General features: G+C 38.4%; 1 protein-coding gene across 4 annotated transcripts in view; it reads left to right on the plus strand.

Moving 5' to 3' along the window:
* Positions 1 to 21,131, plus strand: part of astn1 (astrotactin 1) — a 346,588-nt gene that overhangs the window by 166,990 nt on the left and 158,467 nt on the right. For all 4 annotated transcript variants that reach the window (XM_033982710.2, XM_033982711.2, XM_033982712.2 and 1 more), the window contains 2 exons: positions 2,589 to 2,783; positions 14,296 to 14,423. In XM_033982710.2, coding sequence (XP_033838601.1) covers positions 2,589 to 2,783; positions 14,296 to 14,423 — 323 coding nt within the window. The remainder of the gene's footprint in view (positions 1 to 2,588; positions 2,784 to 14,295; positions 14,424 to 21,131) is intronic.

Here is a 21,131-nt window from a genome sequence, read left to right on the forward strand (position 1 = left end):
ATTTCAACTTCATCACAGAGTCACCCCAACTCACTCACCACAGGTTAAATATATTATGAAGGCTCTTTTCTCTGAGAAGGTTGAATTATTAGCTGTTTGAAATGGGGCCCTACTAAGATCCTTTATATAGAGGTTTATAAATATTTTTTTACTTTTACGTTTACATTCTCATGTTAAACTGAACCTGAAAAGAATTGGAGTACTTTTATCAATGCAGTACAAAGTTCAGCTCTGAATACTAGACCCACTGGTTGGACACAATATAAGTGACAGGTAAGACGTTGTGGATGAGGACTTTTGGGACAGGTTGAATTAGATTTCTTCCTCTTTATCTCATGATATGTGGTGTAATTAGCTCTGAGTCACCCTGCAGTGTGGGCAGCACTAAGTTTGTGCGTGCACTGCCGGCTGAACTTTACCTGTCTGTTAATTTTTAAGTCTTTCAAGAAAACCACTTAAAAACAAAACAACAATAAACAGCCATTATAAATGTTAAAAAGTTTCCCAACTCTGCATTTATTTAATTAATTGTGTTATTTTATTGAAAAGCTGTAAACTAAAAGTTTTTGTTAGGTAAAATTAATGCACTTTTCCAACAATTAGTAAAAATATCTATACTCCCACTCAAGGGTGACACTGGAAAACTGAAGTTGAGGCTTTGTATGAAGAGTTAATTAAAACAAATTGTTACGGCACAACAAAACAGGACCTAAAAGCGACTCAAGAGTGAAGCAAAAGTCATAGTGTTTATTGAGCAGGGTCTGGAATAATGCCTAGCAGATCCGGGTAAGGGAAAGTGCAAAAAGTATAAAAAAGTGGAGCAAAAGTTTGTCAAGACCCTAAAAAAGAAACTTAATCAGAAACTATAAAACAATGTATTTTCCACAATAGTTTGTACAGTTATAAAACACAGCGGCTTTGATTATGTTATATCAAGTGAGGAGACAGATCTATAATAAGAGAAGATAATAAGACACATTATTTTTTTCATTTTTTTAGTCCGAATGTCCATCCATTTATAAATTGGTGGGAATGATTCAGAACATAGAAAATGAACAAAAGCCTTGGGCAGACTGTGTGGGTGAGAAGAATCTGTCTGGTGATTCACAATAGGAGAAAAGTGGAAACAATTGTGTATGTCCAGAGCCGTGCTAATGGTCATGAGTCACTGTTGACCTGGTCCTCACCTTTTACTAAGGACAGAGAGGTATTTTTTTTATGTCCAACACTTGGATTTATGTACTGGACCTCAACTTTGATGAGTTTTAGTTCAGTTGTTTGGGTTTTGTAATAGGTCGCACAAAACATAGTACTGTTAAACATGGCATTTGTACCATCCACTAGTTAATGCAGGTTTACTGTCTCAAAAGAAATAAAATAAACATGATCTCATTTTACTTGTGCGTGCCGCCCCTTCCCGCCGCATAAATCACACTGTGGAACATTTCTGTGTTAGATTTACATAAACACTCTATGCACTGTCTTTATGCCTATCAGCATTTCCTCCTGTCGCTCCCCTCAGCGCTCATGTGGCTAATCCAGGCTCTTCTCTATAGAGTTTAGATTTTAGACGGCCGACATTTGGCACCAGGACTTAGGCTCCCCACAGTAAATCCTCAGTATTATCTACCTCTGTGTGTGAACCCTCTGTAGCCTCTCTCTAACCCGTCACTGCTCACTCACATGTCAAACAGGCATCAGGCAAAGTCTATGGCTCCACATGCTTCACATGCTGGATTAGACTCAAGTGAGTGAGGATCATATGTGACTTTTCTACATGCACATAAGCCCGCATTGATTGTCAACTCTGTGTATGTGCAGAAAACATGTAGGTCCACATGCATTTTAAAGTTGTTTTAACTGGGTCACATGCGTACCACTTATGGCACATCACTCATTAAATTATTACATTAAAGAGGGAAATATTAACAGCTAACACATATTAACATAACATATTTTGATCACCACGATACATTTTAATGTTTTGATAATGCTATAGTTGCAGAAAACAACAAATTAACATGTTTAATAAATTTCAGTTATGCTTTTGACACTCTGAGCTCCCCCTCCCTTTGCTCTCTGCGCTACGTCACTCCCCTTTCAGTTTACAATCACAATACAATCACCCTGCATTTTGCTAACAAAACTATTGCACATCACATCAGGTTTGTGAAGTTGTAGTGTGCTGTTTTGTATGGGAGGGCTTGAGGGCTGAGCTTTAGATAGAATCGTACTGCAGTCAACCGTAAGGAGGGTTCGACTGCAGCCACTAGATTATTCAAGCATGCATGGATGACATATAAAACCTCTTCAGGCATGTTTTTGATGAGGGAACAACACTATAACATGGTAGAAAGCTACAAAAAGTAAAGTTTTGCGTAATACCCTTTAAAGTAACATCAAACCAGCAGTCGTAGAGAAGTCTATTGAAAGCAAAACACTACTGAAGTGCTACACAAAAGTCCTTTTGAAGCTACACTTTGCAGTTGATGTAAAAATAAGTACTTGCAATAATAAAAGCCACACTTGAAGACTATATACAGCATTAAGAACACAGTTAAATTGATGAATCCACTTGTGTCACGTAGGTGTATTGAGGACTACAAGCTTGGCCCGGACCGCCGATCCTGTCTGCCTTTGTCAGAGTCCTGCACTGAGGGGGTGGACTGTGGAGAGGCAGCAGACGTCCCTGCCAACCAGACCGTGTTCGGAGACCTGTTCTATGGATACAACAACCACACCAAAGAGAGCACCTCCGGACAGATACTCAAGGCCACGTTCAGGTAAGGCCACGAGCTGGACAAAAAGTGGACCATGTGGGACATCGTACTCACTATCAAGTTTATTCTCTAAAAATGTTGTATCGAGGTGGCTGAACGATTTGGGGAAAAATACTCATTGCAAAAGATTACAATATGAACTGAAATCACAGGAATCACATTTCAGTACATATTAGGGTACTGTTACTTTACTATTACTTCATTACTTTCAATTCAATTCTTCACATTTTACTGATTGCATTCATTCAAAGTGCAATTTTGATTTGATTGATATTAATCTTGCCGCCCTATCAAGATGTGTGGGGAAATATGTTGGTTTGAGAATTTGGTTTTCTAAAGAATTGCAACTTTGTGATCAACTGTAATAGCTCTGGACAAACAAAAAAATTAAGCTCTTGGACTATTATAATGATTGACTGGGCATTTGAGCTTTCCATTGCCTCGCAGTGCCCTGGTAGTTTGCAATACATTGATAAATCTTTCTTTGTTCATAGCCTTTCATCAAATAATAATAATGGCAAGAACAAAATTGCACTTTACTCTATTGGAGCATCAAAGGTCACATTTAAATGAGTCCATTAGAACAGTGGTAGATTTTGAACACTTTGTAATCAGTAGGTGATTGGAGCACACTGAACTCATGGAGCTGCTGTAGTCCACACTCCAGTGTAATAAAACCTCAGCCAGGAGTAAACAAAATTAGGCAATCAATTTAAAAGGTCACCAATCCAACACAAACACAAAGGCATATTACATTCACAAATTAATCTACAAGTGGGTAAGTAGCTTGATTAAAATTGTCAAATTTTCTCTTGGGCAATCTTGTTAAGACAGTTTACTCTGAGCTTTCTCCAACTGTAATTGTTACACTTCAAATAAAAGACTATTTGTAATTTGAAATATAAGTTTTAAATTCAAATTGTTTTTATTCACTGTTGTTACAAGTCAAATGTATATACCTTCAGTGACATATTGCAAATATTAGCAAATGGGCGAGCTCATTGGTTTTCTATCATAAAGAGCATTTTCTCACACTGGTCTTGTTAAAATATCACTTTTTTTTCCCCATTTTATTTTTACCGCTGTGCGTTTCTCTGATTGGTTAAACTCTCTGTCAATCACAGAACTCCAAATAAGGTTGTGCCCAGACTACATTTCTGTTCATAATATAAGAAGATTGTTTAGTCAATACAAATTATGTTTTGTTTGCCCACTCGAGCAGCTATTCAGCGGCATTTTAATTATGTCAATATTATTTCTGAAACAGTAAGAATGAGTATAGTCAAGGTGTCTCAACCTCCAGGTGAAGGCAGGGAGAGAACAGGCCAAGTATAAAGACTTTTTAACCACTTTCCTATGGTTTCCTTCATCTTCCCGTTTCCAGTTGGTGCATTAAGCAGAGTACAAAGGTCCATATACTGTACGTTCACTTGTCTTACTCCGTGTCCAGGGAGATATGGAACTTATTTCCGTGTGTAAGATTAGGTCATGACTCTTACAGCAGAACCACTTTGATGTTGCAGTGGATGTAGCAGCAAAATGACAGGTTTTATTAATGTTGAATAAAAAGAGAAAGTACATAGAATCCCCCCTTATCAGCCTCCATTATAAAGAAAAAGCTCCTGTATAGGGGTAACCTTTCATAGGGTGCTAGGTAGTATTATTATTATTATCGCTGGAAGTGTGCGTAGAACGGAACACATGTAGGAAAAAATGACTAAAACATGAGACGTAGCTCAGTGGGATAAAAAAGAGTAACCAATTGAATTTTATGCATTTAAAGGTTATTTTTTGACGAGCCGGGAAAGATTATAATAATGATAGTGAAGCCACGAAAGTCCTTCATGAATGTTGTAGTAGTAAAACCGGGAACTAGTACTTGTAGTAATAGCACCACCAGCAGCAGTTGTTGTAGTAGTAGCAGTAGAAACACAATGTAGTTCTTTGGGTGTTGTTGGCATAGCAGTTATATTGAAGATTTAAAGATGATATCCACATGCTTTTCTCCAGGGAAATGTCAATACTTTACCAGGAATACTCCACTGTATGGCATTAAGTTTACCATTTTCCATTTAACTAATTGCACGTGTTGTTACTGCTCAAAAAGCATGTATTCTTGCTGTGAGTGCGGTTACTTCTCCATAAATCTGACTCATATTGGTCTTGTGGCTTCATTGAGATACGTTTAATGCTATACTGTGTAACATTCCAGGCAAAGAAATTACATCTCCACGAAGACAAGAAGGTAGAGGACACAGTGCAGTAGTAGGTGACTTTTTACAAGTCTAATTTTACTTCATTTCAGTCCAAAAACGATCACCAGTGCTTCTTCCAGCTCTTGTCAACGCTATTGTATTACTGCCAAATAGCAGTACAAGAAAACGGCGCACGTTACACATATGGGAGACGTCTGAAATTCCCTTTCATGAGTTTCTTTTGATGTCGATGGTGCTGCACTTTGAAGGTGGCTAATTATAACTGTCCACATCGCCCAGTCATTTCCACAGGAATCTGAGAGCCAGGAGGTCAGATTCAACCATCTACAGAGCATGTGAATTTAATTTGCTCTGCACACGGACTCACTACCTAGAGGCTAACACCCCACCCACTTAGGGATCTAGCACCGGTATAGAGTGCGCAGAGGGACGGGCGAGGCAGCAAAGTTAATATCGTAAAAAATCTCCAATGCTCTTATCTCATTTGGACGTGCTCGTGAATATAGAGAGTAGTGGACTTTGAAGAGCAGGGCCGTGTGCAGAGGAGGTGAGGGTGAAAGGGGGAGGGGGGGATGGGATACTGTTGGGACACATGCCTAATGCAGGGTCTAATTAAACAAGATGGCTCCAAACGAATTAAAGCTGACCTGGATGCGGTGTGCTGCAATTGAACCTAATTGAACCAAATGAACTTCGGAATGTGAAATGAACACAGGGTACAGCGCCGTTGCACCTGTTTACTCGGGTTAGTGCTGCTAAATGAGAACCCAGTCAATAAGATCATTTTGTGTGATTGGAAGTGAACTATGTAGAGGTTGAACACACCTGGAACACTTGTAAATCTTGTGGTAATTATGCTTACAATTCCAAGTGCTGTAGGAAAAGTTCAATGTTTTTTCATGCGACGCTTTGGCCATGTAGTTTGGGAAGGCAAGTCATGTACCAAGGAATACTGCTGGAAGTACGAACACATAAGTCCTGTTCTCAGGTCTCTGGACTGGCTTCTTGTAGCTCAGGGAATAGACTTTAAAGCAGCTCTGCCTGTGTACAAGTCTGTCTAGTCAATGGCCTAGCACCAAAGTACATCTCCGACATGTTAGTGCCATATGAACCATCCTGCACTCTGAGAACTTCAGGGACCGGCCTCCTGCTGGTGCCCAGAGTCAGGACTAAACATGGGGAAACATTTTTATGCTGCTAAAACCTGGAACAGTCTTCTTGAAGATGTGAAACAGGCCTCTACTTTAATAATCCAGGCTCAAAATGGTTCTGTTTAGCAGTGCATATGACTGAAAGGTTTTTATTTTGTACTCTTCTGTTTTAATGTTAAAATAATGATGATTATTTGTGATTATTTATGTTTTGATTTGTTTGTATTGTGTTGTTAATGTCTTTCTTGTTCTGTAAAACACTTCGGCATTCAGTTTTCACTTGCCTGACTAGCCAAGACTGTATAATTTTAATTTTTACAGTGACATGTAGTCTGGGCTCCAATCTTATCTCTCACAGCTCCAGTGGGTGTGAAAAAGACAAGAAGGTTAACCGTGAGGAAGGTCAGAGGGCCAAAACATAATAATTAAAGTGAACTAAATGCATATATTCATTTTCAAACTTGTGAGACTGTACATTCCTAACATCCACTAACTGCACATCTTGCTCTTCCCCCCAAAAACATGTACAAAGGCACCTTCCAGAAATAGTGCACAGTCAATGTTTTTCGAGGTCCTCTAGCTTAGCATTAATATCCAGTCGTTCACGTTTGTGCTTTTTGCCGAAGAAAACCCTTCCTCTTTGAAATAAATGACTGCTCTGTTTTATACAGAGATTTGTAAAGGGCCTGGGAAGAATGTGATTATCCATCCAGCTTAGGGCAGATGGTAAGAGCAGCTCTGTGATGTTTATTGGCATTTGATCAAACAGGCCTACGCTGCAGTGCCACGAAGCGTCTGCCTCTGCCCTCACTGATAAAAAGACACTTCGCTTTTGTTTAGTCATGAGCCCAGACTTGCCTCAAGTTTCACATTCACTAATCTCAAATTCTTCTTCAACGCAGGCAGATATTTGCTCTTTGTCTTCTTGTTCCGCTTGTAAATATGGGTTGTTGACTTTTATAAACAGCAAATCAACTCTTTCACTAGCCATTTTTTATTTATTTGCCAGATATAGTGGGAAGAGAAATGGATATTGAGATTTGTGCAGTATAGGTTGTAACAGTAGTAATACAAAAATAAATGTGAGTTGGCACCATTGTCTGATCGGCCTTCAGTAGTCCCCCACACACATCGCTGGAGTGTATTTGTGGACTTCCTGTCTGCTGTGGAGCCCTCCTCTGCCTCTCCTGTGTATAGCACTCCTCTGAGTTTGATTCACTCAGCAAAGTGCAGTTTGTCTTTCAAGCTCTCAGCTCTGAAAGCCTCTCGCACTTGTTTTTGAGAAGGGAGCACATCGTACCCTCTGCTTCTCTCTCTGGGACAGGCCTGGGAGGGTTCTTTGAAAGTTTTTAGATATGAGGTATTTCTCAACCTCAAGTCTGACCCCAAAAGTCCAAAATAAAGTCAACACTTTGAACATACCTGCATTGACATTATCCATTGCCCTGCAGGTGCATGCATGCAATTAACTTTTTATTAAGTCAAATAAAGTTCAACAGAATTGGGAAATTTTTTGATGAAGTAGTTGTAGTAGTAGTTTTTGCACAATAAAGCATAGAATGAGGGAAAATAGTACGGGCTAGTTATATAGAGGTAATATAGCAGTTTTGAAAAGTAGACTTGGGATGACTCAACTTTCAGTCTGTATAACATTTTCATGTGACAAATAGTTTGAAGGACTTTGTGAAGACCTATAGAGGAGATTTCCCATTCAATAGATGTAATATTTTGAACCCATGAATATTTTAAATTCTGTATAAACATTTTACATTAAGAAAAACTAATAAAAAAAAGTAGCAATTGATTCAAAAAATGTTGGATTAAAGAAAATTGTAAGAAGACATGAATAATAGGCAAGTCTCTCTCTTTTAGTTTTCTAGAATAGTGTCTTCTAAAAAGCACACAATATCGTTCCGAAATTCAGACAAAAATAAATAAAACTTAATTAAAATGTTATAAGGACTTTTCCTCTCTCCACTATGACACCAGGACGTTTGAGCCTGTTGCTATGGCGTCTTTGGAGCAGGACCTCGCTGGTGTGATCTCTGTTTCATATTACAGCACTCTGGAGCTGGATCTCTGTCTACTGGTCTCCACGGGAACCAGTTGGCTCCAGTAATGATACATTAAATAGCTAACCTCATCTCAGTATTCTCCCAACACTGGCTATCCATGCCTCCCCATTACCACTCCGCCAACCTCCTTCCTCCTCTCCTTGCACACGACCAGCTCCACGCAGGTTTTAATGAATATTTTAACTGCCTTTGTTCTCATTCTGGTCGCTTCTTGGGATGAATGATTAAGATTCCCTCTTGACTTATCCCACCACGCCAAACATCTTCCCTATTCTTCCATTTTTGGCACATATCGCTCTACTGTAGCAACAATCGCCCCTCTGGAGAAACACATCCATTGACTCTGCTAATTAAAATATTAAATGGGTTTTAGCAAGAGTGATGAAGACGACGGGGACATTTAGTCATTGAGTCAGGGGAGGAAGCTGAGAAAACAAAAGTGGATGGGTTACTATCAATCAAGTCCCTCCTTGGGTTTGTCACATGCAAGGTTTTAATAATTCATCAAACAGGTGGCTGGTTGTATGTGACTTATGGAAGTGCAAAAAAAAAAAAAAAAAAAAAAAAGAAAGAAAAAGTTTGTCAAAGTTTTGGAGTGAGATTTCACTCTGGAGAAAATGAATGATGACACATGAACATGAGCCAGATGGTTGGTAAATGTTACATGCTGTCATCTGCCCAAAAAAAACAATGGGGATCTTCAGTGTCGGGAGCCTGGTGTGCAGCAGAGAGAGAGGAGACATTAAGAATCTACACTGTCTCTGACTCAGAAAACCAACTTAAACGTGTAACTTTTTCCAACTGTGTGCTTTGTTATCCCGAAAGCCAAAAAAACCCAAATCATACACAATTATTTTGATTTATTTTGCTTTTGAAAACTGGCAGATGTTTTCTTGGACTAGTGTCAACAAAAATTCACTAATTATTGTTGTCCAATTCTTGGATCAAGCACACACAGAGAATAGGGAAAAAGAATAAATAATTGGACCAAATTTGCACCTACTTGTCTCTATAGAGATGTTATTGCTATGTTCCACAGTATGGCATTAACTTATATATTGTATTTATTTTGTTTTATTGATGTGAGCTGGATTGGTAAATGGTAAATAGTCACATTTTTATATAGCGCTTTTCCACCTTAAAATCACTCAAACACTTTACATCAACGAACCACTCGCTCATTCAGTGTCCGCAGATTGCATCTCCACAGATCTATCCTGTAATTTGGGTAGCTTCATGTGTTTGTTGAGTAACTTTAATGCTATACTGTAGATTGTGATTCAGAATGTAATGTTTTATCTGACCCAATCTGTATGTAGAATGTTTACTGATAAATTATACTCTTACTGTCTCTCAATTCACGATTTTCTTTGTGTTCCTCAATAAAGACAACCATGGAAAACATACAATGGAAGAAAAGTTTTCTTTGCATAGATAGATGTATGAATGTGCATTTCTTTGTGTAAAGAGCCTTGAGAGCGTGAGGCAGATACAAGGCTACATATGTAAACATTTATAATTTATTATTTTGTAAGCAGATCTTTTGTGTTTCTTCCATTTTGCTGTAAAAATATTGACAGATTCCTTTAATGCCACTTCTTGCACTATGTCTGTCGGCCACATTGCAAAGTTATCTATATAAACCATAGTCTATACATAGCTAACCTGCTAGCCATCACGTTCCGTTTTCCATAACTACTGCTGTCAGGATCTTCACTTTGGTCTTAAAGTGTTTGTATTAATCCGTTCTACATTATCCTGGTGTTTTTATTTGGCTATTTTGTAAATCAAGACATGAACATTATAACAGTCCAATGAGGCTCCTTTTTTCCTCGAGATCACGTACGCTAACCTTAGCAACAGGTTTGATTGACAGTGTTGCTAAGCTCCTGCCCCCTGCTAAACCAATGATGCAGGTGGGAAGGGGCGGTACTTTCAACAGCCTCACTCCGGATTGGCTCTTTGGTTGCTATGATAATCGTGGTCGGAATTTCAAATCATTTTCATCAGTGTGGTGCCGTAAAGGCGATTATAATTGCGTGCGATGATCATGTTTATTAAAAAAAATGCCCTGAACGATTAATTGCGGACCCTATTTATCATGATTAACAATATTATCACATATCGTATATACCAGGCAAAGCAATAACATCAAATTTAGAATGTATGATTTTTTTGTTCTGAAAATGACAACAAAAAGACAACGCAACTTTATCTTTATTTAGAAACTGCACTATTTGATAATGCAGGGCTCTGTGGAAGTTAGAAGTTGACACAGGTTTAAATCAACAGAAAACATGACTTCTCTGTGTCTATGTAAATTTAGCATGTTCTTGTTCCCACCGTGATGTAGCTGCTAAAACAACAGCCTGTATCGCTTGTTATTCTGTCACAGTGAGACTCTCCCAAAGGCGACGGTTTTCCAGATTTATAAATATTTGTGTTGTTATTTTTTCACAGCTGAACACATGAACACTGCATGGATCCAGCTGTGTGATGTGTATTGCAAACCGCGTCAGCCATTACTTTTAATAGCCCCTACTAAGAAAAGGATTTATTATAACAATTCTGTGTGAATTGACACAAACATCTACAATCCGTGTTAAAGGTATTCTAGCTGTTTTTGCTCAGTTTAATAAGGAGGAGTTTTTCTTGGACCCCGGGAGGTAGTTGACGACCTGTGAGCAAAGTAAACACAAGAAAATAAGTCATTAGTCCAAATAAAAATAGATTCAGTCCAATTGCTACGTACGAGCAACTGTAAATATGCTAGAGTCCAGTTTGAACGCAATACACAGACATATTTAAAACTCAAATCAACATTAGTTTATCTGCTTGTAGTTAATTGATGTTAATTTGGGGGAATCCAGGAGTAAAATACACCAAGGAATATAACAGAAAGTGCAGTCCTCCGTGTCTTTAAGGCCGGCCCTAAACGCACAAAGAGGACTCATGAAACTACCATCTTTTAAACCAAGTAAGTTTAGTTTTATTTCTCAATATTTAATCTGAACTTTACTTTTGGTTAAATCAGTTTTTCATCAATCAGTCAATTTTGTGAAACCCTGCGTGGCGACTGCTCATGTGAGTTGGGACTTTAAAAATAAATTGAATCAAATCAAAGTGCTCAAATTGAAAGGTTTAGTTCAATTTGAGCACTTTTATTCAATTTATTTTGCTGGCTTGTTTTGCTTGCTTACGACCTGGTTTATTCTTGGACTTAATCCTGGTTAAATCCTGTTTTTTTGCGTTTTCATATCCTGGTATCTACTACTTCCTCCACCAAAGTTATGGGTTCAACTTCGGGGCAACGTGGGGTGTTTCTGTGCAGAGTTTGCATGTTATTTTTCCCATGTTGAGTAACTCCAGTTTCCAAAATCAACCTAAAACATGCACAAAACAAGGTAAAATCCTCTAGCTAAGGTAATCCTGAATAAGGCTGAGTTGAGTCTCCCACTGCTCCTCACTGAAGAAAGGTCAAATGCAGAGGACAGTGAAGTTTACTTATTCCTACACTTCCCACAACTTCATGATCTTTTCCTGGCTAGAGTTTTTATATGAGAATAAGAGGAAGCAAATGGCTGACTTTGAGGATTGTGGGGCAATGGACCTCACATTAGTTACTTGATTCTTTCAGAGAAAAGTTTTTAAATTTCACTTGTCTTCTGGGAGACATTTAATCAATGGAGGTGCACCTTTGGAGCTGGATCTGTTGTTAATCACTTGCCCCTGTTCACTGACTCTGTCTGGGACCGGCCCGGCTAATGCTTCATGCTGTCCCCAGATACACATGTCTTCAATTTTAACAAGTTCAATTTTGTTTAAATTCCAAAATTGCAAAAGAATACTAAGTAAAAAAGATATGCACTATGCTCAAACAACTGCTATCCTTCAAAACTAGCGCAAGAAGTTCACTTTTATTTTCTGACTTTTAAAACTGTGTGAGTTGTGTTGTCCTCTGTGTCGTTTACTCATTTAATTTGTATTTAATTTATTGTTTTAACCATTCTGAGGAGCTTTACACAGTTTTATGCTTTCCATTTATTGTTTTATTATGTATTTGTTGCCTGTTGTAGCTAAATAACAAAATGAAAGTGTATCGTTATTATGTGTGTGAGACCTCTGTGCTTTGTGTACCTCTAAAAGTCCAGTACAAGCACACATACTGTAGATTTGTATTGATCACATAAAAACAATGGCTTTCAAAATGGGGTAATGGGCAATTAACAAAGGCATTACTTTTCAATGACAGCATCTAATTAGGCAATTACTTCCTGTGTCAAGTCAAATAATGAAGTAGCACTCAAAATGGCGCCCTGACTCCCAGAGTAGATATATTTCCTCATCAGTCTATCCCAAAACACATGAATACCTAAAGATATTGATTTATTGAAGTCATTTTGTTTCCGGGCCTTGCTGTGGATCTAACTGGCATCAAGATGGAGAGTGATGAAGTGAACAAAAAGCTGGGAGTTCAACCAAGAGTCAGAGGCAGCAGACGGATAAGGACATCAGCTTTTGGACGTTATAACCCAGTAATCAACATAATGACAAACGACATGAGCAAAGTGAGATTTTGTCTCTCCAAAAACCCAGCGTTCTGCATAATTGTTACTTTATATTGATTTCCTCTTAATGATGTGCCAAAATGTATCACTTTGCAATCTGCCCACACGCGCTCTTCAGATTTATATGTCTTTGATGTACTCAGCTCCTCTGGCTGTCATCCACTCCCTTTAACTTCTTTTGTCATTGCTCGGGTTTATAATGATGCTTTGGAAATTTCATTCATTCGTTCATTATGAGAAAAAGGCTGTTTTTAGCTGTGGGGTGAATGTATATGGACATTTGATGGCAGTGAAGCTAGAAGACTCATGCTAACCCTGTATTTCCCTCTTCTGTGGCTGCATTTTCAAAGCGATCAACTTCAGATGTGCTGCAGAGCATGTCTTCTACTTTATTGCCTTTGGAAATAGTTCCCTATATAATGTTATTAAACCAAGAGAGACATTTTCATCACAGTGAAAATTAACTTCACAATGCTATCCATTTCTGGACTATTAAGTATAACATTTTTTTCATAATAAAGTCATAATTCATAATAAAACTTTTGAGTAATAAAGGTCTGTGTTTGCGTTGGTGCGATTACTTTGTATGAGGTTTCATATATTGCAAAATGGTACAGTGCTGCATAAATGGGCAGTGTTGGGTCAGGGATATCTTGCGTAAAAATGAGTTATTTTATGGAGGATGTAACAGCTGAAACAAAACGTGACTGATCTGGGCTTGTTCATTTGGTGCTCTATGTTCCAGGTTTCCAGCTGATACCAAATAGATGCTGCACGTGGTCGTTTTTATTTTTTTATTTTAGTCCTAAATATTACAACACAAACTTGTACTTTAGCATTGATTTTCCACAGTTATCTGCTTGTATTTTTAATTTAAAGTGCCCATATTACACTATTTTCTCATCTTTTATATTATTGTTTCCTCATCACAAACATATCCGGCATTGTGTTTTGTTTCACTCACACATGTTTAACGCACAAACCTGCATATTTAGCCTGAATTCTTCTCTCAGACAGAAAACTCTTCCACCTTGTGATGTCATGTGGTGATACAGGAAGTGCTCAAATGTGTTTTTAAACTCCATACGCTTTCACTAGAATCATTTGGATAATTTCAGCACTGAAATGTCCAATGTCTACTGAATAAAAAGTTTAAAAAGTAGCCATTAACTTGAAAATAACCTCTTCATGACATCATAAAGTGGAACAGAGCATTTTGAGCTTTGGAGATGTGGACAGATCAGTAATAAAATGGACTCAAACATGTGTGAATGAAACAAAACACAACTCCAGGTGCGTTTTTGAGGAGGTATATATTAGATCTGGTTTTAATCCACATAGTTTAGACATAAGAAAATAGTGTAATATTGTATTTCAGCTTAATTAATTTTCTTGAAATAAACCGCAGTGTGACCTAGCCTCATTTACACAATCATATTCTCACGCTTTTATATTTCAGTCCTTCTCTCCCCTAACCGGACCTCTCATTATGTGCCCCTCCCCAGACAGAAGAACTTCGCCCGGGGCATTGACCAGCAGCTGCCCGACGGGATGGTGGTGGCGTCGGTGCCAACGGAGGTGCAGTGCCACGAGGAGCTGTCTGACCCGGTGCCCGACCCGGAGTACCTCACAGGTTTGAGCCATATTTCATAGACACACTCACACACAGAGCTCACACACAGAGAGAGCTCACAGCTGCGCTCCCATAGTACATCACTGCCCTGTCGGAAACGCACACAACAAGACGTTTATAGACTTATATCCGGGATCTTGAAGTAGGAAGAGGTTTAGCGTGTGTGGGTAGGGGCTAATTTTTCATGATTGTTTGCAAAGTTCCATTGTCAAACGCGTACCTATTTTTTATAAACTTGTAATGCATTATGTAACTTTTCTAGCATCTGTCACCTGCTTTTCACCGTGATGATCCTAGCTTTGTCTTCAATGTTTCACAGTCTGGCATTAAACCTATCTTTCTGTTTTTATTACACGTTTTTTTTAGGTGTTTAAAAGAAAAAAAAAAAGAACATACATTATTACTCTTAGTGGTCTTGCCTCCCTACAGCTCTTACCTATAACTTGACTTGGCAGCACCATGGAGATAGATATATTTAATGCCAGTGTGGGACATTCTTGGCTAAGCAATAATAACTCAGCCCAGAAAAGTTTCATAGTACACGTTAAAAGCGTATTTTATGAGGGTAAATGGGGTCAAGTCAGTGTGCAATTCAGTTTCTTTTGGTTGTAGCTGAGTCTTAATAGTAACTAGTAAAATTTTGTCATATTATCTATTTTACTGTGGGATAAATATTGCTCAATGGCACAACATTAAAATACGTATGATTTATTTTCCTTTACTGTTGTTTCAGCTGAAGTAATATCATTTACCCTGTGTTGTGGGCTGTTAGTACTAAACTCAGGATATGCATCTGACATTGTTTTTTGATGTTTTTTAAAGTTTCAGAACTCTATTGAATACACAAATGTACTAGAACAAATATTTTTCATTTCACTTAAACTCCTACATTTTATAATAGCTGGTACCAATATTTGAACTGTGCTGTGAATGCACACGTGATCCACAAAACTCCTTCATGTACAGTATAAACAATGACTTTAATTAGTTGCTTACGTCTTAAAACTACGACTTTTGTCCAATGTCCACTCAGGTCGATGTGTTTGTGTTTACCGGGGTGAAAGGCGTCCTCACTACAACAACTTCAACAACAAACTGGAAAAAACTAGTGAAAAGTCATATAACAGCGTCTGACCTTGCTTGCCGTGCGTTATTGGCAAATATGCACCACAGAATAATAAGAGTTGTGCAGCACGTTATACTGCATACAGCTCACTGAAGAAACTTTTATCTTCACTGTTGTGAGAAAAAAACACAGATGAATATATTTATTGCAGTGTCACTTCATTGTTTTAAGTCCTTGGTGAAGCGTAATGTTTTCTATGTTATCAGTATGTCTTTTGTTATCAAGTAGGAATAAGTCTACAATAATGTTAACAAAAAATATGAGCTGCAAAAATAAACAGCAGAATGAAACTTTAGTACTTAGTTTGCATCTCTAATGAGCCATAGAAGTTTTTAATTCAACCTTGTACCTCTTAAATTACTTATTACGCTACCCACTTATATTAGAGGACCACTATGTTGCTGATGGAGGGTCCGTCGCCTTCTTGTCTCTAAGGTGATGTTATCGCTTCTCCTGGAATGTCCCACACTATGGCATTACCTTTATCCATCTCCATAGACAAAAACATGGGACACCACAAGGGTAAATTACAATTATAAGCAGGTATCTTAGTACATTGCTTCTGTATTGCACTATTTACTAATGAAACATATTTATTGCATCCATGGGCTTCCAAATGATAAAAAGTTAGGACTGTTGCCATAACAATTAACTATTTAAATAGCTAAAAGTCCTAAAATATGTATGTATGTATGTATGTATGTATGTATGTCTATGCCAGAAATATTCTCCAGGTTTTTAATTATTTACTTATTTATGTATCTATTTTCGTGCCTAAAATGTCTAATTTTTCCGACCCGATGTTTGTCACTGTGCCTTAAAATCCCCCCGCCTTGTTCTAAATGCGTCTCACATTATGACGAGGATGAGGAGCACGGGAGCAGAGGGGTACGGCTCAGTGCTCTGTCAGGATACATTAGTCCAGAGCAGCTCCGTCTATCTCTCTGTTTTATTCATTATGAGCGGAGCCGGGGCTGGTGGTGTCTGCAGCTCACATCTGTCCAGTGCTAACAGCTGCTCAGAATACACACTGTCTCTGTAAAGATTCAGACTCACTACAAGAGCTCACATCCATCTGCTCCTCTCATTAGCCACTCCAAATTACTTTCCTCTGCTTTAGATATACATTTTGGATTCGGTTTTATTGTTGATAGTAAACCAGTGGTAAAAGTAGTAAAGTACTGTACTTAAGCAAACATTTTAGGTACGAATATTTTGAAGCAACGTTTTACTTTTACTTCATCTGTACTTTCTACTCCACTAGATTTTTGACCCGGACTGAAAAGTAAAAGTATTTTTTTTTATCATTGTGTGAGACCTGCTGAAGAGCCTGAAGGGTTTATTTTTAACACATTCATAGTTTGAGCAAACAAAATATACAAATAAAAACAACTAGGGAAAAAAAGAGTGAAATTGTTTCTGTTGAACAAAATTCAGCACAGATCTGTATTGAAATCATTACATTTGAGGCTTTATTAGATCTCAAACTGCACAAAAATACATTTCCTTTTTACTCTTTAAGTGACATTTTAAACCGGTACTTTCATACTTTTACTTCAGTAGATTTTTTCATGTGATATTTTACTTTGTGCCGGTATCTGTACTTTTACTTAAGTAATCTTTAATCTTGAACACAACTAGACATTATTCTGTATGGCATGTTCACTATCACTTTTATAGCAAAGTTGTAATCAAATTTATAAGATTATTCACTGATTATTCAACAGCACTGTACGTCTTCACAAAGCACAATCATAAAGGAAGCAAAAACAGCAAAAAAAACCCCCCACAAAACAACAAAAAAAGATTCATGCTTCTGTATACCCAGTGTCTCCTCGTTTTTCTTCTATTGTGACAACATGTAGGAAGTGGCAGATTGCTGTTGGGTTTATCGCCTGCTGTTACAAGATACAAGGCCGGTCGGCGCAGCAATTCAACCTGTCCTCATCTGGGGTCACATCCACGATGACACAATCAAATGACAACGCCACGGCAACCGAGTCCTAGTGCACTTTAGTGGAGGCAGAGGATATTAAAAAGTCTAATCTAAATGGATCTTATGCCGCCACCCTCCCCGTCTTTGTCACTATATACACACAACCGGGCTTATCCCAGTATCACCCTGAATGCTAAAATATGGACTAAACAAAAAAGTATATTTTCTCTTATATCAGATCTGAGATACATTGAAAAGTATTATAATGAATTAAGAACAAATCATAGAAAGAGACACAGTGTACTGCAGTGATAATGTAGCATGGTCTGATGGCTGGATAATGAGTTCATAGACTTCATGTCCTTGTACGACAGCATCCATTCAGTTCTGTCCTGCTATTGAAAAGAAGGCCAACGGATGGTGTGAAAATAATGATTGCAAACCTTGCTTCTTACCATTGAAAATATCATAATTAAGTCAAATTTGATTCATGAAAAAAGTAGTGGTAAATACTCTATAAAAGCCGAGCATGGTAGACGTTTGGCAAGAGCTGAGCAATTAATCAAATTTTAATCAAGATAAAGATTCAGGAAATTTCTAATTGTCAGTGATATGCTTGAGTATCCTTAATCGCGCTCTAATTTTGGCTAAATGCAGCTCTCTCTATCTGAAATAAATTGTTGAAGCTAGTTGGTTTACATGCTGACTTCTGTAGTTGGTCTGATTGAAAATCTTGTGTGATAGTTTTATGGTTTTTGTTTATCTTTACTTTATTTTATATACCCAAACCTCCACCCAGATGACCCAACCCACAGACCTCTATCCACACGTCCATAAACGTAAACAAACAGTGACCATGCCAAAAGACTGCCAAAGTTGAGATTGTTTTATACTAAAAACAAGCCCAAGCCTTTTTCTAACCTTAACTATTACAGATTTGTTCCTAATCTTACCCAGACATGAGGCCTATGGCAGCACAGACAGAATGTTTACGTTATTTGTATTTACACTGTAGGCTACATGTTGACAACTAAATATGTTTTATGTTTGTTTTAACCTGCTAATTTCCCTTTGCATGCAGAGTACAGCAGAGACAACACAAAGATACTTTCAAATTAGGACACGTTTATGTATTGAGGATTGAATATACAGTCTTTCAAGTGCTAAGTGTTGATGCATTACGTGCAACAACAACAGGGGACTAAAGTTTGGACAGCACATTTCCCAGGCTTCACTGTTTGAATGGGCTTAACCTGTGACTGTGAGGTAGGGACAGGCAGCTGTGCATGTAGTAACAAAGCTGTGTTCGGTCTTTGTTGTGCTGTGCGGTTGAACCAGATGTTGGTTAAGGCCTGATGTGATCATAATTTGGAGTAGATCTATTCTAGATAAGGCCAGGGTTAGTCTTGGTTTAGATGTAATAGTCCTAGTGCTGCTTTGGTCCTATTTTAGACCTGCTTTAGTCCTATTTTAGACCTGGTTTAGTCCTATTTTAGACCTGCTTTAGTCCTATTTTGGACATGGTTTATTCCTATTTTAAATCTGGTTTAGTCCTATTTTGGACCTGGTTTAGTCCTATTTTAGGCTTGGTTTAGTCCTATTTTAGACCTGCTTTAGTCCTATTTTAGACCTGCTTTAGTCCTATTTTAGACCTGCTTTAGTCCTATTTTAGACCTGGTTTAGTCCTATTTTAGACCTGCTTTAGTCCTATTTTAGACCTGGTTTAGTCCTATTTTAGACCTGGTTTAGTCCTATTTTAGACCTGCTTTAGTCCTATTTTAGACCTGGTTTAGTCCTATTTTAGACCTGGTTTAGTCCTATTTTAGACCAGTCTAGTCCGACATCTCCTACAGTTAAAGTCAGTTCTAAAGTCATCACTGGGGTTTGTTTTGGCTTAAGAGCAGAATATTTTTCAAAGTAGATTTTAGTTGTTGAATTGTACCACTTGAGAATTGTTTGTGGATGTTATAGAGATAAAACATATAATTGAGGTGCAATTTCGTCATCCGGCTCCTGGACCGAAGCCCTCCAAAAAATGTGGCCCTCTGGACCCAAAGTCTTTCATGGTGAAGATGTCTCCAAACAAAGTGACATGTGGTTCAGCTGCCTTGTCGCGAATGGTGTAAGTATCATAAAATCTGTTGTAGAAGCTGACAAGCGTTCACTAACTGTCCAATAGTGTTAGGCTAAACTGTGCTGCAGGGATGACATTCTGCAGACGAGTTCATTTTATAGACACATTTTCGTACTGTGGAAAAGATATGATAATCTCCATTGAATACATGCTTGAATACACCACTAGCTATAAAATAACATTAGACATGGAGGCAAATGAAAACACCAGGTGACATGAGGATAGCATTTGAATGTGGACTCAAAACATGACTTTGAAACACACTTTATTATTGCACACACTTCGTTTAACATGATCTTATGAGACGAGGAAATGTATCGCTCAAACAAGTGAATTATCTAGTGGAGGGTCTGCCACCTGCTTGTCCAATGAATGTATCTTGTGTTTATTCAATTTAATGTGTTTTATTGTTTAAAATACATTGAAAAACATGCATTGTTACAGTGAGCTGGGTCACCTCTGCACAGCTCTGACCTGTAACTTAAAAATAACCAAGGAGACAAGCAGGTCATAGAACCCTCACCCAGAAAAGTGCTATAGTGTACCTTTAAAATGTTCTTTTAAGTTCCTATTTTTGTCATATCAGGTGTTAAAATGTTGTGCTTTTTGTAGCCATGGGGTACTTTGTTTGGTTCTGCACTAGGATTTTAGTTACTGGCCTTTTGTAACAGATGGCCCATCATACGCTCATTGGATTTCTTCTCAGAAACACTTGCCTGCTCTCAGTTGTCTGACAGCATGTTAAAAAAGCAAGAGAGAAACTTGTTCAGCTTGGAGATGTTGGCGGACAAAGTGATGCTGCCATCCACATACAGTCACCTGGGGCAAGCTCTCACCTTCCCACACCTGTTCAGTTGGCCTCGGCATGTCCATAGAGTGCACACGCAAACAGTGCCTCGAGCTGGCACACAACGGTACACAAATGGCACACAATAGCACAGAGGGGCGCAACGGGCACACTTTGGCACAGCTGGCACGCTACCCCTGCCACACATCTTCTCTGTCACCGTTTCACCTGTGTTTTACTATGAGACTCGGTTTGTATGTCTGTTATAGAAGGAGAGATGGCGCGGATCTGATGAGTCTCTGTCTCTCCTGTCCCTGGTCTCTGGCTCGCTCTCTCTGGTTCAGTACCTGTGGTCAGTGTATTTGTCACAATGTCAGCACTCCTTGTTCCAGCCCTCTCCGGCCCTCGTAGCCTCCAATCATTCATCTTCTATTCATCTTTGGCTTCGGAGCACATTCATCATGAGGCCACGGACCCCCATCAATTATTCCAATGGGAGAAAGAGTGAGGACAGGCACGGGTTTGAAAGGCAAATACATCTTAATTTAATTGGAAACCAACTATGCTCACGGCTGCTAACCAGATTTCCCATAAGATGGCACTTGAGAGATAACGGAGTAGGACAGAGCGGATAGACAGAGAAAAATGAGACAGAAACATTACAAAAAATACAATAGCAAGATGGAAGGAAGAACAATAGACACAGGCAGGGACATGTGAGAGAA

This window comes from Periophthalmus magnuspinnatus, chromosome 17 (assembly GCF_009829125.3).
Source record: "Periophthalmus magnuspinnatus isolate fPerMag1 chromosome 17, fPerMag1.2.pri, whole genome shotgun sequence".
Taxonomy (NCBI): Eukaryota; Metazoa; Chordata; class Actinopteri; order Gobiiformes; family Gobiidae; genus Periophthalmus; species Periophthalmus magnuspinnatus.